We start from the raw sequence: 22,861 nt of genomic DNA on the forward strand, positions 1-22,861 counted from the left end.
TGTGGTTCTATAATTGTGTTTTACAGCCTGTCTAGACATGCTTACTTGAACTTGTTTGATTTCTCAGTCACTTAAACAGTTCAAATTTGCATATCTAGATTTGTTTCCCTTGATGCCCAACTGTTTGGTATTTGTGAAAACATCCCTTAGCGCGAAAATAGTTACTGCTAAAATATTTGAGGTAATGTGAATCTCAAAAATATCTACATATGTGAAAATGGCTGGTGCTTTCACCATCTCCCTAATGTGAATATCTTCATACTGTTAAAATTATCAACATTTTACATTAAGTAGTCAGACAAACTCTCAGGACTCACCTTAAAGATGAAATATTAGTGAACCAATTCAGCCCTTCAGTTACCAGTTTTCAACAACACATTGACATGTGTTGTCAGTGACTGATCGTGAAGGAAGAAGACCAGCCTTTTAAGTCTTATTTTCCACATTGCTCTGTATGTAAGCGCTCAGGAATGTGGAATGTAGGGGATAAAGCCATTCCCTTTCCTGCAGGCAGTGCTTGACTTGTATTGGAGCTGAGTACCGGCACCTCAAATGTTCTACCACACCTCATAGAACATTAGCTCAAAAGTATTGCAGAGCTCCTGCACCTAGATATAACAGGTACCTGCACCCAAAATGAGTACCGGCACCTATTTCAGTCCAAGTCAAGCATTACTGCCAGGGTTTGCAACCTTTATTTGCATACGATGTCTTTTGAGGTGACTGTGGGGAAAATAAGATGTGGGGCCATCTTGTGCATTGTACATTGAAATAGTTTTGTCTCTGTTATTATTCCACCCTGGGTATTCTGACACATTGGAGAAAATGCTAAGTCAGTTATATTGATTTAGTGAGACGTGTCATTAGATATACTTGTATTGTGGTTGTCTTTGCACCAAGGAAAGCTTGAACCTTATAAAATGGATGATTAATATACTGTTATGTTTGTATGTAGCAGGTGTTTTGATTTTGTTTCGTGTGGCTACCTCTGGCAGTCGATAAGTAAGTCTGTCTGTTATTGAATAAGATTAGTTGTTTCTCTTCTTCATCCCGAATAGGAAACTAACTTCATGGGAAATGGATAGAAACGATCTTAATGGAAAAGAGAGGGGGATGGGGGTTTGTCGTGGGTTGTATATTGGGAGAAATAAATATGTTCTTCATTATGGTTGCCTCCGTTTGTTGGTGGGTGTTAAAAAGTGAATGACAGCCCATAACAAATGCAAGCTGTCTTGTAAGGTATTGTTATTAATCATAAGTGATCCATCACCATGTCAAGCCAAGTATCCTTTGGGGAAAAAAGTAGAACATTATGGATAGAAAATGAGCTTACAGTGAGTTGGCAAAAATAGTATGCCCTAGAATGTCCTAGAATAGGCATTCACCGGTATAAATATGGTTCACCTGTCTGTTTCATGGTTTAAGTGATGTTTTTATTTTATTTTACTAATAAGAAAATCACATGTGGAGCATTGACACTGAACTGTCATACATTTCTACACCAGTAGATGGTGCAACATTTAACATAGTTTACTCAATGTGGAATTCAACCATTTTGTGGTTCTCAAGCATGAATTTAACACAATCTGCTACAATTTAAAGTAACCCAACTTTCCACTGTGCCGCAAACCGTGCCATGCTCGTGTTTTATACCATTAAGTATGAATCACTCTCTCCCTCTCCTCGTTTGATATGCTTGTCCACATCTCTCTCTCTCTCTCTCTCTCTCTCTCTCTCTCTCTCTCTCTCTCTCTCTCTCTCTCCTCTCTCTTCACAGTCATACATGCAAATTAAAAAAAGACCAATGATATACATTCTTCTTCCAGTTTGTGAAAAAATACATAATTGGGCTACCCTGAATAAATAAAAGTCCATAAAAAAGGAAATACTGTAGTTGATTACTTTATTGATTTTCACTGTACATGTTCAGTAAAGGGAAACATCTGGAGTTACAGATGTGTTACATGGACATGTATTAACACTTCATATAGACAGACATCTGTCCTTAAAGCAAAGAATGGTTATGGTAATAAAACGTACTAAGACACAGAATCAGCGCTGTCCAAAAGCGCCAGAGAACGGATTTAAAGACAATAGATTCACTTCAGTCTATTTCTCCGCTGGCATTATTTATCGGACGGGTAAACTGAACAAAAACAAACCGGTTTAAATCTTTCTAGGATAATGATAATCGCCCGCATGCGATATAGCCACTGTTTATGTCCACGTCATAGCAGGGACTCCTGGCTACGAAGGTGGTCATTAAATAAAGTGCTCCAGAGAAACTAAACTCCCATATCAATTTTGAAATCCATGAAAGGCCAAATACAATCAACTCTGCACAGACATGATTCATTGACCCTTTTTAACAATACCCAGTGACTCTAGGCCATCTGTCTTGGTAAAAGAGCTTGTATTTCTCTGCAGTGAGCGATACAGGTTCAGTTGCCTAATTAGTGTTGGCTCGTGTATGAGAGGCTTCTGTTCACTGTTTTCAGAGACACACCAGCTTCAGTAAAAATGAGATTGAAGTGAGTGATTGGTAAAAAAAGAGGTGTGTGTGTGCGCGCACCGATATGCCTGTGTGTATTTGTGACATATATAAGAATATGTGTGAGTTTGAGAAAGAGATTTGGCAAACCAATTACTCACAAGTGCTAAGTGAGTGGGAAGCGGCAGGCGGCACAACACAGCTTATGTTTGGCACAGTCAATATCCCGCATCAGTGCAATGCAGCAGGCAGATCCTCCTGAGACCTCGAGACAACAAACGTACAGCCACCCCCAGAGAGAAAGATGGAACCTGCAGAACTATGGCTAAAACTGTTCTAAGAACAGCATTATGTAGCCTGTTTTCTACCAATATTTTCAGGCGACAGTGGTTTTTTGCCATTTCAAAATTTGCCACAAAGCTCAGTGGCACAGTTCAAAACACAGTAGTGGTTGTAAGATGGTGCTTCAGTACTGAGATACTACAATCAATAAATGGGAACAATAGACTTGCATTTTGTTGCAACTACATTCATATTACTATGTTACATTTAACATTGGCTCTGAGTAAACTACTCCCTCCCAGCAAACATTCTCTGCCTCCAACATACTATTATTATTTGAGGTCAGGTGCTAAATTAAAAAAACATCTATTGCTTAAAGAGGAATTTTGTTCCATATCTTCCAAATATGTAAATCATGAATTTCAGTCTTTCTCCCCAGAGTATGGTGGCTGCTCAAAGTGTTCTACTTCACAAAAGGAGCCTATCAAATTATGTAAAGCGCTTGTCACAGCATACAGATACAAGTATGAAAATAACCCCTTTGAGAATTATGCATTGGATTTTTTTTTTGAGAATAGGTTAGTTAAAGCAGTCAAAGAGTTATATCATTGTATAACCACAGTATTACGGAAACCCAGAGAGGACATATGATTTTTTTAAAGTTCCTCGTTATGTCGAGATCAAGACATATTAATTTCATAACAAACGTTGTTTTGTCGAGATCACGAGATAATCAAAAGTACAACGCATCATCCATTCATTTCTTCAGATGCACGATAACCACTTCATCAAGGAGCCCTGTGGCTGTGTTGATCGCAAAGTGAGGCATTTAAGCCCTGAACGATGCCTGACACATTTACAGTGGGTGAGCTGCATTCCTGACAGGCTGATCAGATTACATTTCAGCCTCAGAAGCTGATAAATCAGGATGCTGCCTTGTAGGCTGTTTCATAGGTAAGGCTCCTTGCAGGCAGATTAGCCGTCAGCGCTGTAAAGACTGATGCATACAATCCAAAGTGAGCTCTATTTCTGGCAAGTTGATCAGATTCAATAGAAGCCTCCGAGGCTGATAAATCAGGGTGCTGCCTTGTAGGCTGTTTCATATTGAAGGCTCCTTGCAGACACCCTACTAGGCAGCATCCTGACTTATCAGCCTCTGAGGCTGCTACTGAATCAAATCAGCCTGCCAGGAAACGAGCGCACTCAATCTTGATCATATACATAATGCACTGACTGCTAATCTGCCTGCAAGAAGCGGTACCTATGAAACACCCTACAAGGTATCTGAGACTGCTATTGAATCTGATCAAGCTCTGAGGAAGAAATATAATCTTATCAGTCAGGAATTGAGCTCACACACGCTGTAAATTGTAATATTATCCATAAAACATGAAGTGCCCCTTACAATTATACACATTAGTTATGCAAGCTAACAACCAGCATATATAACAAGCTAGCTAGCTAATAAGACTACCTAGCTAACACACTCACAAGACTAGCTGCATTGTTGCTTGCATGCAATTGGCATACCACCTGGGAAACAAGCCAGCCTTTCAGGTATCCTTCAGGGCTCAAATGCCCCATGAAGGCTCAGATGCCCCAAGCACTCTTTTATTTTGAACCTTTATTTAACTAGGCAAGTCAGTTAAGAACCCATTCTTATTACAATGACAGCCTAGGAACAGTGGGTTAACTGTCTTGTTCCAGGGCAGAACGACATATTTTTACTTGGTCAGCTCAGGGATTTGATCTAGCAACCTTTCAGTTACTGGCCCAATGCTCTAACCACTAGGCTACCTGCCACTCTTAGCTCAAGATAAGGGACATTTAGCTTGCTAACATTCTAATTTATAAACTGTCAATGAGCAACATGTTAACATGAAATGTACCATCCCTTAATGTTGCAATCAATAAAAATATATGTGCTGATCCACCATGGACTCTACCGCCTCTGCCATAATGTCAATCTATCATCAATGCGTCTACTCCTATTTATAGAGTTCATCTCGTGATGTCGACAAAACAACTTATGTCGTGTTCACGAGATAAGTAAGTTATCTCGCCATGACAAGGATTTTTTTATTGTCCTCTCGGGACTTCCGCACAGTATAAAACCTTGAACCATCAAGAATAACTTTCATATACATAGGCAGCAATGGTGGAAATCAGCATTTGCGGAGCAATAAAATACTTAACACACAGTACTCATATAATCACAAGCTTTTTCTCATATAGCAAACTACAAAATGCCACTAACTCTACATGTCATCTACTCAATTCTAATTTGGCCTCACCTGCCACTGAATGATGTTTAATGTCTGATACTATCCAATAACATTATGCAAAAACTGCCTTTACTGCAGAGGACTTGCCGAGACACAGTGATGTTCGAGGATGAGCTCATGTTCTTCTACCTACTTCCTGTCAAAAATATGACTTCTTGTCAAAATGATGACACTTCCTCCCAGCATCAAAGTAAGGCTTGGCCACCTCATTCACAGTTTCAAGTCAACATAATTGATCAGTTTTGCTTCCACTGCAAATTGTGCTTAGGAGGTATGTCCCAGAATTGTTAAGGCTTTTTTTCTACACAATACCAGACATTTTCTAAATACTATCCTATACTTATGACATTCAACAGGATGTTTGGATGTTAGAGCAGTATTCAAGCTTCAAATATTCACAAAGTAGGACAATCAAGTTTAAAAATAAGTTGAGAAATTGGCTTGGTATTGTATTTAACACAACTCATGAGATGTCATCTCTTGGGTGGAACAGGCAAGGTTCGCAAAGCACATCTTGTGGTTTGAATCTGTATTTAAAATTCAGACTAAGACATGATATTATAGTTTGTCTTTCCATAAAACCCATATTGATGTTAATGTATTAATTAAGTTTAAATGTTGTGTATTTTCAGTTTGTTTTAGGTATTTTTTGTTTGTTTAAACAGTACAGTATTGGTTAGTATGGTAAGCCCATATATAATTTAAAAATAAGTGGCTTTGTTTATTTTCAGGCATTTCCTGAACAATGTAAATTAAATAAAAAAACACTTTTTCTGAAAACAGTCTCTGTGGGCAACACTGATCGCATTACCCGACCATTAATAGCAATGCTCTGTGAACCTAATCTGGGTATGGTGGCCCCTCCTCTCTTGTCTGACAGAGAGAGGGCCTTAGAGGCTAAGGGGTTAGCTTTAGCATTTGCAATGGTTACAGGAGCCAGAGGGTGGCTGCAGCAAGCAGGAGGCAGGGCCCCAGGGTGGAGGCCAAGGAGGCAGGCAGAGGCCCACTGTTGATCACCAGCCTGTAGGAGACCACCTCCACCTTGTAGCCGTTCTCCGTGGCCATGCAGCGGAACACCCCCTGCTTAAGGGGCAGGTCAGGGGTTGGTTCCAGCACACAGGAGTCTCCAATGATGAAGCAGGGGTAGTGCTGGATACAGTTGTCCTTCTCCCAGCGGTAGGTGGCGTGAAAGGAGCGCACGGGGCAGGGGAGGTTAACGGGGCCGTCCGAGTCAATCACCACCTGTTTGGGGTTTGTCCTATGGGTCTTCGGTGCTGTGGGGGTTCAGATGGCACAGCCTGGTTAACATTGATCTCACCCAAATTAAATACTTACTTATGGGCTCCCTAGACTAGAGAGTAGCCTATGGTTTCATACCTATGGATTGTTTACATATATACGGTAACAATCATAGGTGAGTTCAAAATGGGAATGGAAGGACAGGATTGGCAGGACTGCTGCATTATGTGACAAATGTGTGGGTAAGAGGCCACACTAATAGCTGTGAAAAAATATACAGGTTATTGTAAATTATAACTTTGCTCTCAGTTAGTAGGACAATTGTGACTCAAACCCCGGTAAACCTAAAACCAGACTAACGTGTACAATGGGTGGTGTACGTATGGGTGGTCCTTCTGTGGCTCAGTTGGTAGAGCATGGCGCTTGTAACGCCAGGGTAGTGGGTTCGATCCCCGGGACCACCCATACGTAGAATGTATGCACACATGACTGTAAGTCGCTTTGGATAAAAGCGTCAGCTAAATGGCATATATTATTATTATTATATTACAAACTGACACAGAGATGCATCTATTTTATCCTGTGTTCTGATACTTGCTCTCTCTGGAAAATATCAGCTAAAATAACAGATTAAAATATAATATCTTTATATACGATATTGCATCACCTTTCATCCTCCACTCCCTAAGTTTAAAAAACACTGTTCTAGGAATGGAAGAAAGGGAAACAGTCAACGGATATGTATGACAGCTGCACTGAGACTGCGACCAACAGAAGTAAATGGAAAAAAAGAGACTGCTAACAAAGACAGTACATATCCCATCATTTGTTTGGATTATTAGAGGTTAATAATATGGTTGAAGCTATTGGGCTTTGAAGTGAGGGCAAACTTTGATATTAGACCACCCAATGGGTTTGAGCATCCGCTCAATTATATGATATCATCTTCTGAGTTAGTCTCCTGAAAAAAAGTTCCTTATTTCAGTTAATAAAGATACAGAGAGTCAGAGTGGAGTCGGAGGGGCACTCACCAGCAGCTTCACCACAGATAGAAGCATTGGAATGGTCCAGACTCTGAGTGAGTGCCCTACAGTATGAAACAAATTATTGAAGGAACATCAAATTAGCATGTACCATTTTGAACAATCAACCATTTTATGTGAATGAAACAATTATCATAAAACCTAGAATAGTAGTTGGAACCTCGACACTCGGCAAGAAATTCTATGTTATGGCTGGTATTGATTGTTATTTTTTTGGTACACTGCATGTTTTCCATAGGTATCTAAACTGTATTCCAGGAGTGACATCATCACATCTCATACCCAGTGCTGATGTTGTATCCAGCTGGGATGGGTGTGCACCTCCTCCTGGCTGCGTCCCAACCACAATAGGGATCCCGAGACAGAATGCACTCCCGGCAACTGTCTCCATAGCGACCGCAGTCAGCCAATGGTATGCGCTGGACCTCCATTGCCGTGCCCACATAAAGGTGGCCCTGGGGGAGAAGGCAGGGAGACACACAGTGGTTATCACTAGAAGTGCATTGTTTAAATGGATTGGACTGCAGCTACGTCATAAACCAATTCTTCTGCGGATATTAGTGTGAGCTGCTAAGGAGTGTTCGCTGATGGTCTCACAGTACCTTCTTAGAGTCGATGGCCATGCTTAGAACAGGACCCTCGTTGTGGAAGAGGGAGTACTGGGATATGATAAAGGCCTCCTCGATAGTGTGCAGAACCTTGAGCACTTTCCCCTGTTCTATCACCAGAAAGAGAGAGAACATTATCAGAGGAGAGAGAGACACCATGGTCGAGCCCTGTTCTATCACCAGAAAGAGAGAGAACATTATCAGAGGAGAGAGAGACACCATGGTCGAGACCTGTTCCTTTTTATGTATCCCGGAAACTCAGTGACTATTTTTGATTGAATATGGCCCCAGGTTTATAATAGCACATGCTGCCTTTTTCCTCTACTGGTCAATTCATCAGTGGGTGACTTACGGAGAGGAGCCGGCCTGTCCTCTCTTATCTCCTCCCCACATTGAGAGGCTATTACTTCCCACAGAAGACTAACTGCTCTAGTTTGTTATTAGGCCCTCAGAGACCCATGGCTCTGTTCACAGCTCTATCACTACTTTCCCTGTGGTAGCGACTGACTTCTTTATCAGAGCACATCGATTAGGCTGTAGCTACTTTTTATTTTATTTTAAATTCAGTCAATTTATCTGGGATTCATGCCAAAATAGCACTCTTATAATAAGCCCCAACTCATGCCAGCATTGAGCAAACAACTTGTTTATTTACTTTTTCAAGGAGACTACGTCTTCTAAAAGATAACTTTTAAATAGGTTACACCAAACGCCTGTACATGGGATACAGCTTGACGGCAAAAACACACACACGCACACACACACGCACGCACGCACACACACACACCTGTTCCCAGGTACAGCACACTATAGTGCTCGTCGTTTACTGCTAGTACAATGGCAGCGACAGTGTGTGTGAAGTGATCGTCGGTGGGCAGGTTCAGCGGAGCACCCCCGACCGGACGAATCACGTCCTCAATCTCCGGGTGGTCCCTGATCACCACTAGGGTCTTAGGGTTGTGGGCTGCCGTGGAGTTCTTGAAGGCACACTGGGACAGGAAGTGATGTAATGAAAGTGATGTAATCAGGAAGGGAGACAGACTTAGGCTGTGGCTTTGCTTTAAACAATAATTTCACAACCAGCGTCTGTCATCTGCAATTGTTCCAAAATAGAAACACAAGTCTTCCACTTCCCCAAAATTGACAGACTCACATGCATGAGCTTATGCAATTGGCCTTTGTAAAATGACTTTGATTGGCATTACAAAACGTTAATTAAAATAAAGTTAATTTAACTGATTCAGTGGGTGTCTTACTGTGCCAGGGCGATGTCCAATCAGAGGACTGCTGTAGCCCTTCAGTTTGGACGTGGCGAAGGCCTGGTCAATGTCCTCGATGGAGTAAGCACATATCACTGTTGTGTCCCTGGTCAACCAAACAATACAACACTTAAAAGCCTTCCTTCCTTCTACTTACTTAATTCAAACTCAATGTGAATCGGAATGTTGTTAGCAATTCAATCACAGACTGATTACTATGACTGATTACTATGACTCTCTAAAAGGACGTAAAAGATTTAAGGCCGCTCAAATATGCTAATAAAAGCCCTCAAGCTCAAAAATAATTAGCCGCCTCCACAGAGCATAGCCCACTTCTGATTCAGAGGGGTTGGGTTAAATGCGGAAGACACATTTCAGTTGAAGGCATTCAGTTGTACAACTGACTAGGTATCCCCCTGTCCCTTTCCCTTTGAAATACAATCAAATATTTTCCTCACTGAAACTTTTCATTGCTGTCCATGTCTATCCAGCTCCTGTGCCCCATTTGGATGTGCTGTTCATAATTCCTCCTTTCCTCTGATTATGTTGTTTGTGCAGCTCATTCCTCTCCTGCATTCTAAGCATGATACAGTTTTAAGCAGCCATATGGGTTGGAGGGTGTTGAAGGTGTAAGGTGTCTACTCACCAGGCGTTGGCAAACAGGCCGTACATGACCCCAGTCCTCTTCTCGTGGGCCACGTCAGACAGCACAAAGGCCTGTCTGATGTTGTTGTACTGCTGGGGGGTGCTACCCGCACCACACATCACCCTGGCCTTCAGGAAGGTTGTCCACGAGTCCGCCAGCAGGTTCTTTATGCCCCCCTCGTCCACCTGGAGACGGACACACAGTATATAACAGTACACCATAACATTAAAGCTGGAATCCTTAGCGGTGAAACTGCCAGGTTCGTTTGCAATATTACAACAACAAAGATGTTACTTCAAAAAACAAACCCAGTTTTGTCTCCCCTCTGACATCATTGCACGGACGAACATCAGAGTATGTGCTACGTTTTCTTTTTACCATGAGGCTGGATGCTCATCTCTTCTGTTTAGAAAAAACCTCAACAATAACAAATGTGCATGGGGTGACCAGTGGTGCTGTTTCTCCTTTCGCGGAGCTCAGCTTTAATACGCAATAACGTTGCAATGCAGCTGATATAGTGATGTTGTTGTGGTTACCATGCAGATTCGACCGATGCGCGACCTGTAGGGCTCTTCGTCCACCATGGCCGTCTTGTTGATCTCACTGAAGAAGAAGTAGATCTCCTCCTTGTGTTTCTGAGAGGCTGGCATCACTGCTGCTCCACCAAACTGGGGGCCTGCAGCAGGAGAGAGAAAGGACTTCCACCAGTGCTTGAAGTGGACTGAAATAATACTCGTTATATTTGGGAGCTGGTACTCATCACTATTTAACAGGCACTGTGTTATAAGCGCTAATACTCAATCAGGTAGTGAAACATTTGAAGCCAGTGAGCACCAGGCCAACTCAGTCACTGGTTGTAACTATCTGGGCCCATTTCAAACTAATGCATTTCATTCTAGCAGGGCCATCTAGTGTGTACGGAGATAAAGGTGTATTTAAAAAATACATTGTGATAAAAGTGTTTGCTTGGAAGTTTCATAGGCTAATAAAGACTTCCAGTACATAATACAGGGAGTTCAAACATTGTATGACTATCATAACTGTGAACTTAACTTATGATCTTTAAAATGGAAGAATTCATAGGGATTATATTTCTCCATGCAGCATGTTACAGTTACAAGATATTAGATCATATAGACTTGCTATTTCCATGCTCATCCATTCCAGTGCCTCATGCAGCTCTCCTACATCATTATAGTCCCATTTTGCTCTCATCCCACTCACTCTGCAGCCACTTGGTCTCAGTCTTCAGGAGCTTCTGAGTGCCGTAGGTCCGGCGGATAGAGCCAGGGTGACGCCCCACTGCTGACAGAGCAGAGTATAGATTCCCATCTGAGAGCGAGAGAGGGGGGTAAAGATAAAGAGAGAGAGATAAAGAGGAGAGAGGGAGAGAGAGAAAAACAGAAGTTAGAGTGAGAGATAAAAAATTAAGTCAACAGAAGACAGCTGACTGCGCCAACACCCTCCCATAACCGTATTACAATTACCCCACTTAGGGCACTGTCTCCATAGCAATAAGGGCGGTAATTTGGATCAAGACATTAATGGTTCAATGAGAACTGAACGTTATCAGAATGCTGCACCACTCTAGCAAATGGCTCATTGGTTCATCACTCCAGTCCAGCCTGGTCTGCGCTATCACAGAACCTGCTATACAAAGTAACCTTGCCATGATTCCGATAATACTGTGAGTTACAGCTTCACTACATGTCGTGAACCATCTGTAGTACTATAGTACCATTTTAAACAGATCTCCTATTCCATACCAAAGCCAATGTTGAGGATCTGATTGGTCTGTATAATTATGAACATAATGGCTGGATGGAGGGGTGAGGGATGGGTTTGGTATTGCGCCAATAGCAGAGTTTCCATGGATGTTTGGCTGGAGTGTCTGTCTGTCCTCTCATCGTACCTGCGGACAGACTGACGGACCTCTGGGAGGGGTAGGGAGGGGAGATGTCAGAGGCTGATGCCATATGTCCATTGGTGGGGGCGTCAGTCAGCACAGTGTCATTTACCTATGGAGAGGAAATTACATCACAACCTCACAAGCCATATCCTGAATGCTCTTACCTCCTTGTATACAGTACAAATAGAGATATAAGTTAAAGTTTTTATTGAACACTATTACCAACTTTTATAAAAGTGATACAGGAGATAAGTAAGATGAAAGTGTGACCGTTGTGAGAACACTAAACACATGTTGAAGACAATAGCTATTCTATTCATCATCATGTCATCTTACCAGCAGCCAGCATTTGGGGGTTCCTGCATTTGTCCCGCATACCACAAAAGTGTCATTGACTTTCTGAATGACTGTTATGAAATTGTCACACTCCAACTGTAGCAGAGAGAGAGAGAGAGAGAGAGAGAGAGAGAGAGAGAGAGAGAGAGAGAGAGAGAGAGAGAGAGAGAGAGAGAGAGAGAGAGAGAGAGAGAGAGAGTATTGGAACTGATCCATTTTCCCTAATTTGGCAGCTAGCGCAACAATTACCTCTGCAGTACTGAGGGAATGCATTGTCTACATAACTTCATATGCATTGCATCACTTATTCATTAAGTACACTGGCAGGACTTTTATCTCAAGAGAAACTTCCAGATGGAATTTGTTTCTGAATACCAAATACAGCATTGTACCGTTACCCTGTCCCAACCTTTAACCTTTGGGACAGTTTCTACTGGTGTCGATATCATGTTGATATTATGTCTCGGTTTAATTAATATTCTCAGTAGCAACAAACTTTCCTCACTGTAATGATGGTGATAATGATGATGAAGATTGATGATGAGGATGATGGTGGTGACCACCTACCTTTGGTGGGTCTGACTTGGCGATGCAAGCTGCCTTTGCGTTTTCATCGGTTACCACAGGGATCTGTAATAATATAAGATACATTCCAGGATGTCATACAATTTATCCATAAGTCGTATGCAAATGAGGCCTTTTTAAATACTCAATTAACTGCAATCAGATTCAGTGCTGATTGAAAATGACAAAAGTCTGGTCCTGTACCATAAACGAACAAAGGGGGGATTACTTTACTGTCTGTCTCTAATATTTGATCAACTAAGCGTAACTATAGGGCACAGACAATCAGAAGTCACAACACAAATGATAGGCTACCTCCTGCTCATGTTTGTCGAGTCAACGTTGACATTATTAGCTCAGTGTATTATCTCTATTGTATTATGGTATCCCAGTAGGTCTACCCCGAGGGGTGGTAATGGAGGGGAGGTACGTGAGCCGATGCTGGCTCCCTCTGCTGGGAGTATGCGAGCTGGGCACACCGACACAGATAGCTCCAAGTGGAGGTAATTAGTGGAAAGTGCCAACCAGCCGTGGAGGCCAAATAAAAGGAGCACTGTGGCCCACCACGAGGGAGAGACCGACACAGAGCAAAAGCAGAGAAGAAGGACTGAGCCAAACCTAAGTGAATTTTCTTTATTATGTTTATTTTCTGTCTTAGTAAAGTTGTTTTTGCGGACATAAACCTCCCTGTCTCTGTTTCAATCTCTGCACGCTCAACCCAACACCCCACGGTTTACCACATACGGTGGAGAATGTGGGCTACTCAGTAGCTTTAGCTGCAGTGGGGTCAAGTGTACAGAGATTACCATGGAGGAGCTGGTGGCTCAGTTCATCCTCAGCCAGCAGAGGCAACAGGCTCTCCAGGAGCAAGCACTGGAGGAGCAGCACCAACAAAACCGCAGACTGGCAGTGGAGGTAGCCCAGTTGAAGGTTGGGAGGGCTCAGGAGTCTGGTCCAAATCAGTTCCTGGTTCAGTTAAGGGAGGAAAATGGCGTAGAGTCGTATTTGTGCACCTTCGAGAAGACGGCACAGAGGGAAGGATGGCCCAAGCCCAAATGGGCCAGCCTGTTGGCACCCTACCTCTCTGTGAAGGCCCAGAATGCCTACTTTGATTTGAACGCTGACCAGGCCGCGAATTATGAGGGACTCAAATGGGAGATCCTGAGCCATTATGGGTTCAGCCTCGCCCGCCGTGCACAACTGGTCCACGACTGGACCTTTGACCCAACCCTTTCCCCCCGTGCTCAGATGAGCGACCTGGTGCACCTGACCAAGGGCTGGCTACTGATGAAGTACCGTCCCCCCTGATGCTCGACAAGCTCGTCCTGGATCAATACCTTCGGGTCCTGCCATACGAGATGAAGAATACGGTGAGCATGTAGAACCCCCAGAGCCTGGAGGAATTGCTGACCACTGTGGAAATTCACCAGAACACCCAGGACCTTCTAGGGGCCCGAGCAGAGAGAGGGGGACGAACAACACAAAGAGAGGCGAGGGGCTGAAGGGGCCCTGGACGGAACCAGCCGAGGCTGTGAAGAAGGAGGATGACCCAAACCGACAACGTCGGCGGCTGCTGGACCCAGATCAGAGACGCTGTTATGAGTGAGGTGAGCCGGGGCACCTCGCATGGAGCTGTCCCAGCCGGGAGGAGGCCATGCCCACCGCATCCCCCAGCTCTGGGGTAACCCGGATGGCGAGTTAGGTCACCTCCTGTTGGGCGCACACAAAGACAGCTTCATGGAGGTGGAGGCCCTAGACGGACCTCCCGACTCGGGAATCCTCACAGGTCAGTTTGGGACGGCCCAGTTAGAAGACCCCAATCTCCAGAACGCTTGGGGCCAGGTGATTGCGGTGGATGGCGTACTATTACCCGGGGTAAGTGATTGCCGTTACCCCCACTTCGCAATCAAGCATAATTTATTGTATCAGGCAGTAAACCATAATGGGGAGGCAAAAGATTTGTTACTCATATCCAGCCAGTATGTTAGGACTGTGTTGCAGCTTGCCCACACCCACCTGCTTGGGGCACACCTGGGATGGAGAAAAGAACCGGTTCCACTGGCCCGGAGTCAAGTGTGCCATGGAAGACTACTACCATAGTTTCCCGGAGTGCCATATCACAGCTCCAAGGGTACAGTATAGAAACCCTTTGGTTCCCTTGCCCATCATAGGAGTGCCATTCGAGTGGGTGGCAATGGATCTGGTGGATATGTTGGTGAAGACCGCGAGGGGACACCAATACATCCTGGTAATCGTGGATTACACCACCCGGTATCCTGAGGCAATCCCGCTATGCATGGTGGCAGCAAAAGGTATCGCATGGGAGCTCTTCCATTTATTTAGCCGGGTGGGTATTCCACGGGAAATCCTGACAGACCAGGGCACCGCGTTCATGTCTCGTGTGACGAAAGATGTCTGCAATCTGTTACGAATAAAACAGGTGAGGACCAGTATGTACCATCCACAAATGGACGGGTTTCAATAAGACCCTAAAACAGATGCTGAAGAAGGTCATCGAGAGAGACGGGAGGAACTGGGACCAGCTGCTGCCCCACCTGATGTTTTCAGTTCGCGAGGTACGCCAAGCATCCACTGGGTTCTCCCCCATTGAGCTCCTGTATGGCCGTCAGCCCCGCGAGCTGCTGGACCTAGCCAAGGAGGTCTGGGAATAGCAGCCGACCCCCCCTTTGCAGCATAGTCGAACATGTGGAGGAGATGAGGGGGAGGATGACGGCGACTTGGCCAGTGGTGAGAGAGCACATGGCCCAGGCGCAACGTACCCAGGAGCGTGTCTCAAACCGGGGGGCCCAACCACGACAGTTCCATGCAGGTGAGAAGGTCTTGGTGCTGATCCCTACAATGGAGAGTAAATTCCTGGCTACGTGGCATGGGCCCTACGACATCGTTGAGCGGGTAGGCGACGTCAACTATAAGGTCCGCCAACTGGGGCGGATAAAACCCCTCCAGCTTTACCATGTGAACTTACTGAAGAAATGGCACGCACGCGAGGTGCTGTGCGTAACGTGGACCCGGTCACAGCATGGCACGCTCTCTGTCGAAGTTGCAATGGGGGAAGACCTCAGCCCGACCCAACGACAAGAGCTCCGAGAGTTAGTCCAACAGAATATGGCCGTGTTCTCCGAGGTGCCAGGGCTCACGGATCTCGTGGAACATCATATCCACACACGTCTGGGAGAAAAAGTGCATAAGTGGCCATACTGGTTACCAGAAGCCCGGAGGGTGGCGAACCAGCGGGAAGTGACAACAATGCTAGAAATGGGGGTACTGGAGGAGTCCCACAGTGAGTGGTCTAGCCCCATAGTGCTGGTTCCGAAACGGGATGTAAAGCGTCCGCTTCTTCAATGACTTCCGGGGTCTGAACGAGGTCAGTAAGTTCGATGCCTACCCCATGCCCCGGGTGGACAAAGTGATTGACCGCTTGGGGATGGCGAGATACGCCAGCACCTTGGACCTGACAAAGGGGTCCTAGCAGGTGCCACTGGCAGCGGCCTCCCGGGAGAAGACTGACTTCTCCACCCCGGGGGGCTATACCACTACCGAGTTCTGTCTTTCGGGCTCCACGGGGCACCAGTGACCTTTCAGCGACTCATGGTCCGCGTCCTGCGGCCGCACAGTAAGTATGCAGCAGCTTATCTGGATGACCTAATTGTGCACAGTGACAGTTGGGAGTCACATCTTTGCAGGTTACAGGTAGTGGTTGATGCGCTAAGGGATGCAGGTCTGACCGCGAAACCCCACAAGTGCAAGCTGGGCTACGCCGAGGTGGAGTACCTGGGCTATCAGATCGGGAGGGGAAATGTGAAACCCCAATAAAAATACATTTAAAAAACAAAATACAATTCAAAAAAGCTGCCAGTCCCCTGAACCAAGAGGCAGGTGAAGTCATTCCTGGGGTTAGCAGGATACTACAGTAGATTTGTACCTAACTTTGCCGCAATAGCTTCTCCCCTCACAGACTTAACAAAAGCATAACTACCCCAGACGGTGCAATGGACGGAGGACACAGAGGCAGTGTTCCAGGCCCTGAAGGATGCGCTATGTTTGCACCCGGTACGTGAGCTGGGCACACCGACACAGACAGCTCCAAGTGGAGGTAATTAGGGGAAAGTGCCAACCAACCGTGGAGGCCAAATAAAAGGAGCACTGTGGCACATCGCGAGGGAGAGAACGGGGAGAGACCGACACCGAGCAAAAGCAGAGAAGAAGGACCCGAACCAAACCTAAGGGAATTTTCTTTGTTTATGTTTATTTTCTGTCTTAGTAAAGTTGTTTTTGTGGACTAAAACCTCCCTGTCTCTGTATCAATCTCTGCACGCTCAACCCAACACCCCACGGTTTACCACAGTATGTTGACCTCATAAGTCCACACTATATAATCACTTCCTTCCGATTAGACAGAGATGAGATCTGCTCTATAAATGTATGCATGACCCATCTCGTGCTACGGAGGCTGTTGAACTAGGTCGACAGCTGCTGCCTCCTCTTTAAGCCAGTCTCCTGTGCCTGCATTGGGTTACTGTGTCACCACCACCGAGTATCTCTGTTCATCTCTATGGTTACCAGCAACTCACCTGCAGGTCGCGGACCCCCCTGTCAGTGAAAGTCAGCACGTAGATCACTGTCTGGCCCCCCACGTACAGCACATTTGTGCCCTCCTGGTGGTACACTGACATGTAGTTCTCCGGTTTCGAGAAGTGGTACCTGGCCGGCTCTGTGGGCCATATCAAAGTAAATTAGGAGAAGGTGTTGTTACAAATTCGTTATATGATATACGAGTAGATCAGTGTCATTCATTAATTGGATTTAACAAGAATGTATTAATTGAGCTCTTTGGTGTGGTCATGTAACGTCTAAAATAAAATTCAAAAAGCTGCCAGTCTACCTTTTGGCCCAAGTATTTTAGTTTTGATATGAGGCTAAAGCTGTACAGATCAGAGAGAGAGTCTGTACTGAAATTGAATTGGTTGCCATGGTTAAGGTCAATTTACCCTCTGGACTCCTATTTCTACAGGCACAAGCAAATCTGACACTAGTGTGTCTACCAATTCAGTGACTGACGTTCTCAATGATACAGGAAAGTAGACCACAAGTTCCTCAATTGGCCGACAAAAGAGTGGCAAATGGCGCTGTCCCAGGTGTTGATTTAGGCTTAGGAATGTAGTAATGCTTCATTTTAATCAATCAATTTAATATTTCTGTTTTGACATGTCTCTGTCGGGTACACTAAGACTGAATGTCGTTAACATGACATCCCTTTATAGGTTTGTATAATATAAGTTTGATATGTCAAAAAATACACCATGTTGTTCTGTATTTGACTGCTGATCTGCCAAGAGGAATACTGTCCTTTACACCTGTAACGACTATAGCGTCCGTGCATCTTAACTTGATAGCCCTGTTTCTATTGATTGTGAATATATGAGACCACTGTGCAATGTGTGAGGCATGAGTTTGAAAATATAATTGTTAGTTTGCTGCGCGGAATTCTCATAAATATTAATTGGGTTGTGTGGATGTGTGTGCGCGTGCGCGTGTTTGCGCGCGCTTGTGTTCGCGTGTGTTAATGAGGTCCTGGAGCTAATGCTGCTGCTCTGTCCTCAACAAGCGTCAGCTACTGCAGTACCTACCATCAACGCGTCAGCTCGTGCACCTGCATTGCAGTTCTGCAGCGCGAGCTAAGTATTCACCATAATGCTGGGTTTTAACTGTAATGTAGTGGTTTTGTAATACGTTCACTGACATTGTGTGTTTAAGTAAACTTAATGACATTACATGCAGAGCTCCCTCGACACTCTTTTCAATTAGCACGTATCATTTATCCTTATATTTTGTCTTGAAGACCAAATGAGGTGCAGATCAGAAGAAATATCCGGGCATTGATCACAAATAACAGCTGTCTGATTGGTAAACAACACCAGGACTGCGTTTCCATGACAACTGGCAAACGTCTACCCACTGCGCTAGGTTGAACCTCACACATGGATTATTAATGACTGAAATTCCAAAACGTGCAAAACTGCGAGCCTGTCAAAACACGTAAAGGACCAATGCAGCCGAATTTGGTGATAGTGACTTCACCAGGCAGGCTAAAATTCCATCCCACCAAACGGCCTTTTTAAACAGGTCTTACACTAAAGGGGCATTATCAACCTTTTTTTTTTTTTTTTTTTTACAATTTCACAGTATTATTCCAACCTCATATTGTGTAAATATATATAAAACACAGGCTAAATATGTTTGTTTGACTGCACTGGGCCTTTAACATACTCTGCATTGACATGCTGATGTGCGCTCTGAATTCAAGATTAGATGTCTTCGTAGGAGTGGGTCACTATTGTATAGGACAGGCTCCCCGAATAATCAACGCCTAAATAGCAATAATAGGCTATCTTAATTAAGCTAATTTCTTGTAAAACACAATTGGTTCTGAATAATTCCACCGTTCCCGCTGCCATAAACCTGTTCCAAACGTATGAAGACTTCTGTCCCTTCCATTTAATTACAATGGAATAGGCAACTGGGCCTAAATTAGCCCACATGAAGATTAATCTAATCTAATACACAGTGCTTCATTTATTCCATTTAATCTAATACAAATTGCTTATTTTATTTCCTTTAGTTGAGAACTGGGACGCATAACAATTGGACAAATCGGCTATTCAAATTATATAATTATACCAAGTCCAACATGTTTTCTCTCTCAGCACATTATTTGCGTTTCTCTGAGATCCGTTCTCATTGACACAATGCCTTTCATTTTGGCAATTTAATATAGCCTACTGTCATTATTAGGCTACATTTCTATTTTGTTGGTATAGCCTGTTTTGTGGAACATTTTACATGATTGTCTGCCTTGAATCATGCATGATGCCATGCATGTATAAACGCGTGATGAGGAAAGTGATCCACTACTTTGATTTTCAAGTAGACTACAGTCTATTGTTCATTGTTAATCTAACTATTTCCATGGAGGAAAAAACAATGTTCTCGCATATACCCTAATACACAGACAGGGCGTATCTGACCACTCTAAACGCAAATAGCTAAATTAGCACATACCTTTCACAATGAATTTAAGCCGAGGTGACTTTTCGGCAAAAACCATGGAAAAAACGGTCGCCAATATGATATAATTCATCATTCCACGTCCTCAATGTGCCCGAACCCTTTCATGCGTGAATTCCAAAACTCTCTAATAGGTTGACCACACCGCTTGCGTCGCGTGCGCGAGCATTGCAAAATAAATGTAGAAATCTATGTTATTCAATTATTGTACCCACACTGCTCAGCGCGTCAACGAGCGTCTGGTAAAATAGAACTCCTTTCTATTTCTGATGCAGCGTGCCATATCCTCATTGGTTATACCCACATGGGTGATTGAAAGAAGAACTGTGTTGTAGGTCAGTGTAGCAATACTATGAAAGTTTAGATGCCAATCTCCATTTAAATTCAAAGATGAAAAAGCCTGGAAGGAGGAGAGATGACTAGAAATTATTTGGTTGACTGTTTTATGTGTGGATTAATTGTCGGAGTAGAGGACCTTGTGCATTTCAGGTAAAATAACAACTCAATGTTTATATCCCAGGACAAATTAGCTAGCAACAGCAAGCTAGCTAAATAGGACAAATTAGCTAGCAAATGCAAGCTAGCGAGCTAAATTGCCACAAAGGTTTAATGCTTTTCGACCTGTTCCCAAATTAATGCAATTGGTTCAGAGTTTGTTTTGATATTTTAACTTGCGTGTCGCAATCGCGTTTGATGTAGGAGGACAAAATAAATGTATGCACGTTGGCGCATGATGGTGCATGCGCGCAGCCAGTTTGGGTTCTGTGTAATGGTTGCCCCAGTGTGAGTTTTTTTATGCACGTGATGTTAGAACGTTTTCTCCATTCCAGAATGTGATTATTACGCAACAGTACATTTAATCTGCTCTGCCCTCAAATCAAAGCATGCAGCCTGTTTTTATTTATAGGCTGTTTTCAATTTGTCAATTTCAAATGATTTTCTAACCATTTTTTTATTTTCTAAGAACAGTATGAATTGAGGTGTGTTCCGCCTCATTCATTCACATAAAAGTAGTCATTTTTACTAACACGGAACCCAAACCGGATTCGCGTGTGCGCCATCGTGCATACATTTATTTTGTAAGAGAGATTGTAAGACAGAAATAGTAGCTTTATGCGTGCTGTACGTTACGACATGACACGTCAAGATGTAACGGAGGGTCAGTTTTTTCAACTTTTCTCCAATACTATAGAGCCATTACCATGCTGATCAACACTTGAATAGAAACCTAGTTCACACCCCCAATTTTGAAGTCAACACAATCGCTACAGTCCCATTAGTTTTCTTTGTAGCCTCCTTTGAATGTTGCGGTTGCGCACATTTGTATGAAATGGGGTGAGTTTACGTTATATGGTGATTGGCATCTAAACTTTTATAGTGTTACCACGACAACCGGCAACGCAGTTCGTCTTTCAATCACCCACGTGGGTATAACACGCAGGTTAAAATATAAAACGGTCAACCGAATCGTTTCTAGTCATCTCTCTTCCTTCAAGGCCTTTTCTTCTCTTGACTTGATATTGCGATTGGAAACTTTTAAAAAGTAGGTGCATTACCGCCACTGACCTCGTTTGTCTTTCAGTCACCCACCAATGAGGAGATGAGAGAGGCAGGACTTGCTGTATTTTGAAGCTACCCTGGAAAAATGGAAATACATCTTATATCACTAGGTCGTTTTCTGAGTGCATTCCACAAAGCTGTTTATCATGTCCTCCTTATCCACTGCCCCCATTTTGAGGCTATAGTCAAGCACGCAGTCAGTCTGGTTTGATTTTTCTCTCTCCCGTCAGATGGTCCACCTTCACTATGGCTCACATGGTTGCTGTATGGACAGTGGAGAGGACATGGATGTCTCGTTTGTCATGTCACTTTACTGCCAGCTGGAAAAGAAAAAGAGGGTGGCAAAGAAGGGAGTTGCAAACATAGGATCTGTGCTCCAGTACTCTCTTAGGGAGTTCTTCTTTACTCTCCCCATGAGAAGGACTGTCACCAGGAAGGTATACATTTCACTAATTGTGGTTGTCCCCCCCACTCCTGGTTCTCTCTTCTCCTGTAGCTCCAAGGCATAGCGATTAGTCTCTGCTATGTCTCTCACCAGCTCCTCTGTCAGAAACAACTTGAAGCACTCTGCCTCAGATGGAAATGGCAAGGGGCGGTGCTCTCCAGACTGGGACTCATCAAAGCAAACAACAGGGCCAGGAGGGGTGAAATGGCTGGCAGCCTTCCAGCTAACACAGAACTCCTGTACTTCATCCACTGTCGGTCTGCCTCCATCACCACCAGCATCTTCAAAGGGAACTAGGACGTTGTCAGTGGACAAGGGGTCCTCAGATTCAGGGTTCTCAATGGCTGGGGGCAGCTCCTCACTGTCACTGTCAGAATCTAATTCCTGACTTTCAGACACATTGTCAGAATTTTTTTTACAACTCCAGAATTTCCACATTTGTGAGTTGTCTCCTTTTGAAAGACATTGCTAATGCTACAACTTAACTCACTAGCTACATCCATAAAACAACAACACCGAATGGCTCAGAGTGGGAGTGAGAGGTTACGTGATTGACTGCCTGCGCTCGCCATTTGTATCAATAAATCACTATCAGAAAATATTTTTTTTGTGGTAATTATTGATATATTTACTGTTTTATTAACATGTTTTTCAATTACCGGTGATAAATCATGCATTCCGATTCTTGCATGGATTGTAATAAGCACATAGTATGTGTGTAAAATACTTTTTTGAAGGTTGTACTGATTATGATGAGCTAAGATACTTTCAGCTATGTCTGGAGCCATGTTTGTTGACATACAATGCATTCTGGGTTTCACGTAATCGTCTTTCGCACCAAAGATGCTGTAACAAAAGGAGTTGAGTAAGGGTACACTAATTTTTTGAGAACTTAAGTGAATGGTGGGAATTGAACGATGGTAGACGACACACCCCTTAAACATGCATACTATAAACAGACCAAACTCATCTTGTCTTCTCTTATTATCTTAGGTGTCTGTGAGGAAAAGAAGCATGGCTGCGCCCTGAAACTAATCGTTATCGAATTACTTTTGATTTCGAGAAAATGTTTTACTCAATCATTTCTATCAATGTTAAGCTCACATGT

General features: G+C 43.8%; 1 protein-coding gene across 1 annotated transcript; it reads right to left on the reverse strand.

Moving 5' to 3' along the window:
- Positions 1–1,886: 1,886 nt before the first annotated feature.
- LOC118364444 (semaphorin-7A-like) lies at positions 1,887–22,029 on the reverse strand. Its single transcript, XM_035745982.2, has 14 exons — positions 19,743–22,029; positions 17,255–17,394; positions 12,666–12,728; positions 12,099–12,194; positions 11,766–11,871; positions 11,078–11,185; positions 10,390–10,529; positions 9,854–10,038; positions 9,205–9,313; positions 8,736–8,937; positions 7,943–8,058; positions 7,623–7,795; positions 7,329–7,384; positions 1,887–6,332 (listed from the first exon to the last, which is right to left on the reverse strand). Exons 1-14 carry the CDS (start codon positions 19,822–19,824, stop codon positions 5,986–5,988), a joined length of 1,923 nt encoding a protein of 640 aa, XP_035601875.1. The 5' UTR covers positions 19,825–22,029; the 3' UTR covers positions 1,887–5,985.
- Positions 22,030–22,861: the final 832 nt, after the last annotated feature.

The sequence above is a fragment of the Oncorhynchus keta genome, chromosome 31 (genome assembly GCF_023373465.1).
Source record: "Oncorhynchus keta strain PuntledgeMale-10-30-2019 chromosome 31, Oket_V2, whole genome shotgun sequence".
NCBI lineage: Eukaryota > Metazoa > Chordata > Actinopteri > Salmoniformes > Salmonidae > Oncorhynchus > Oncorhynchus keta.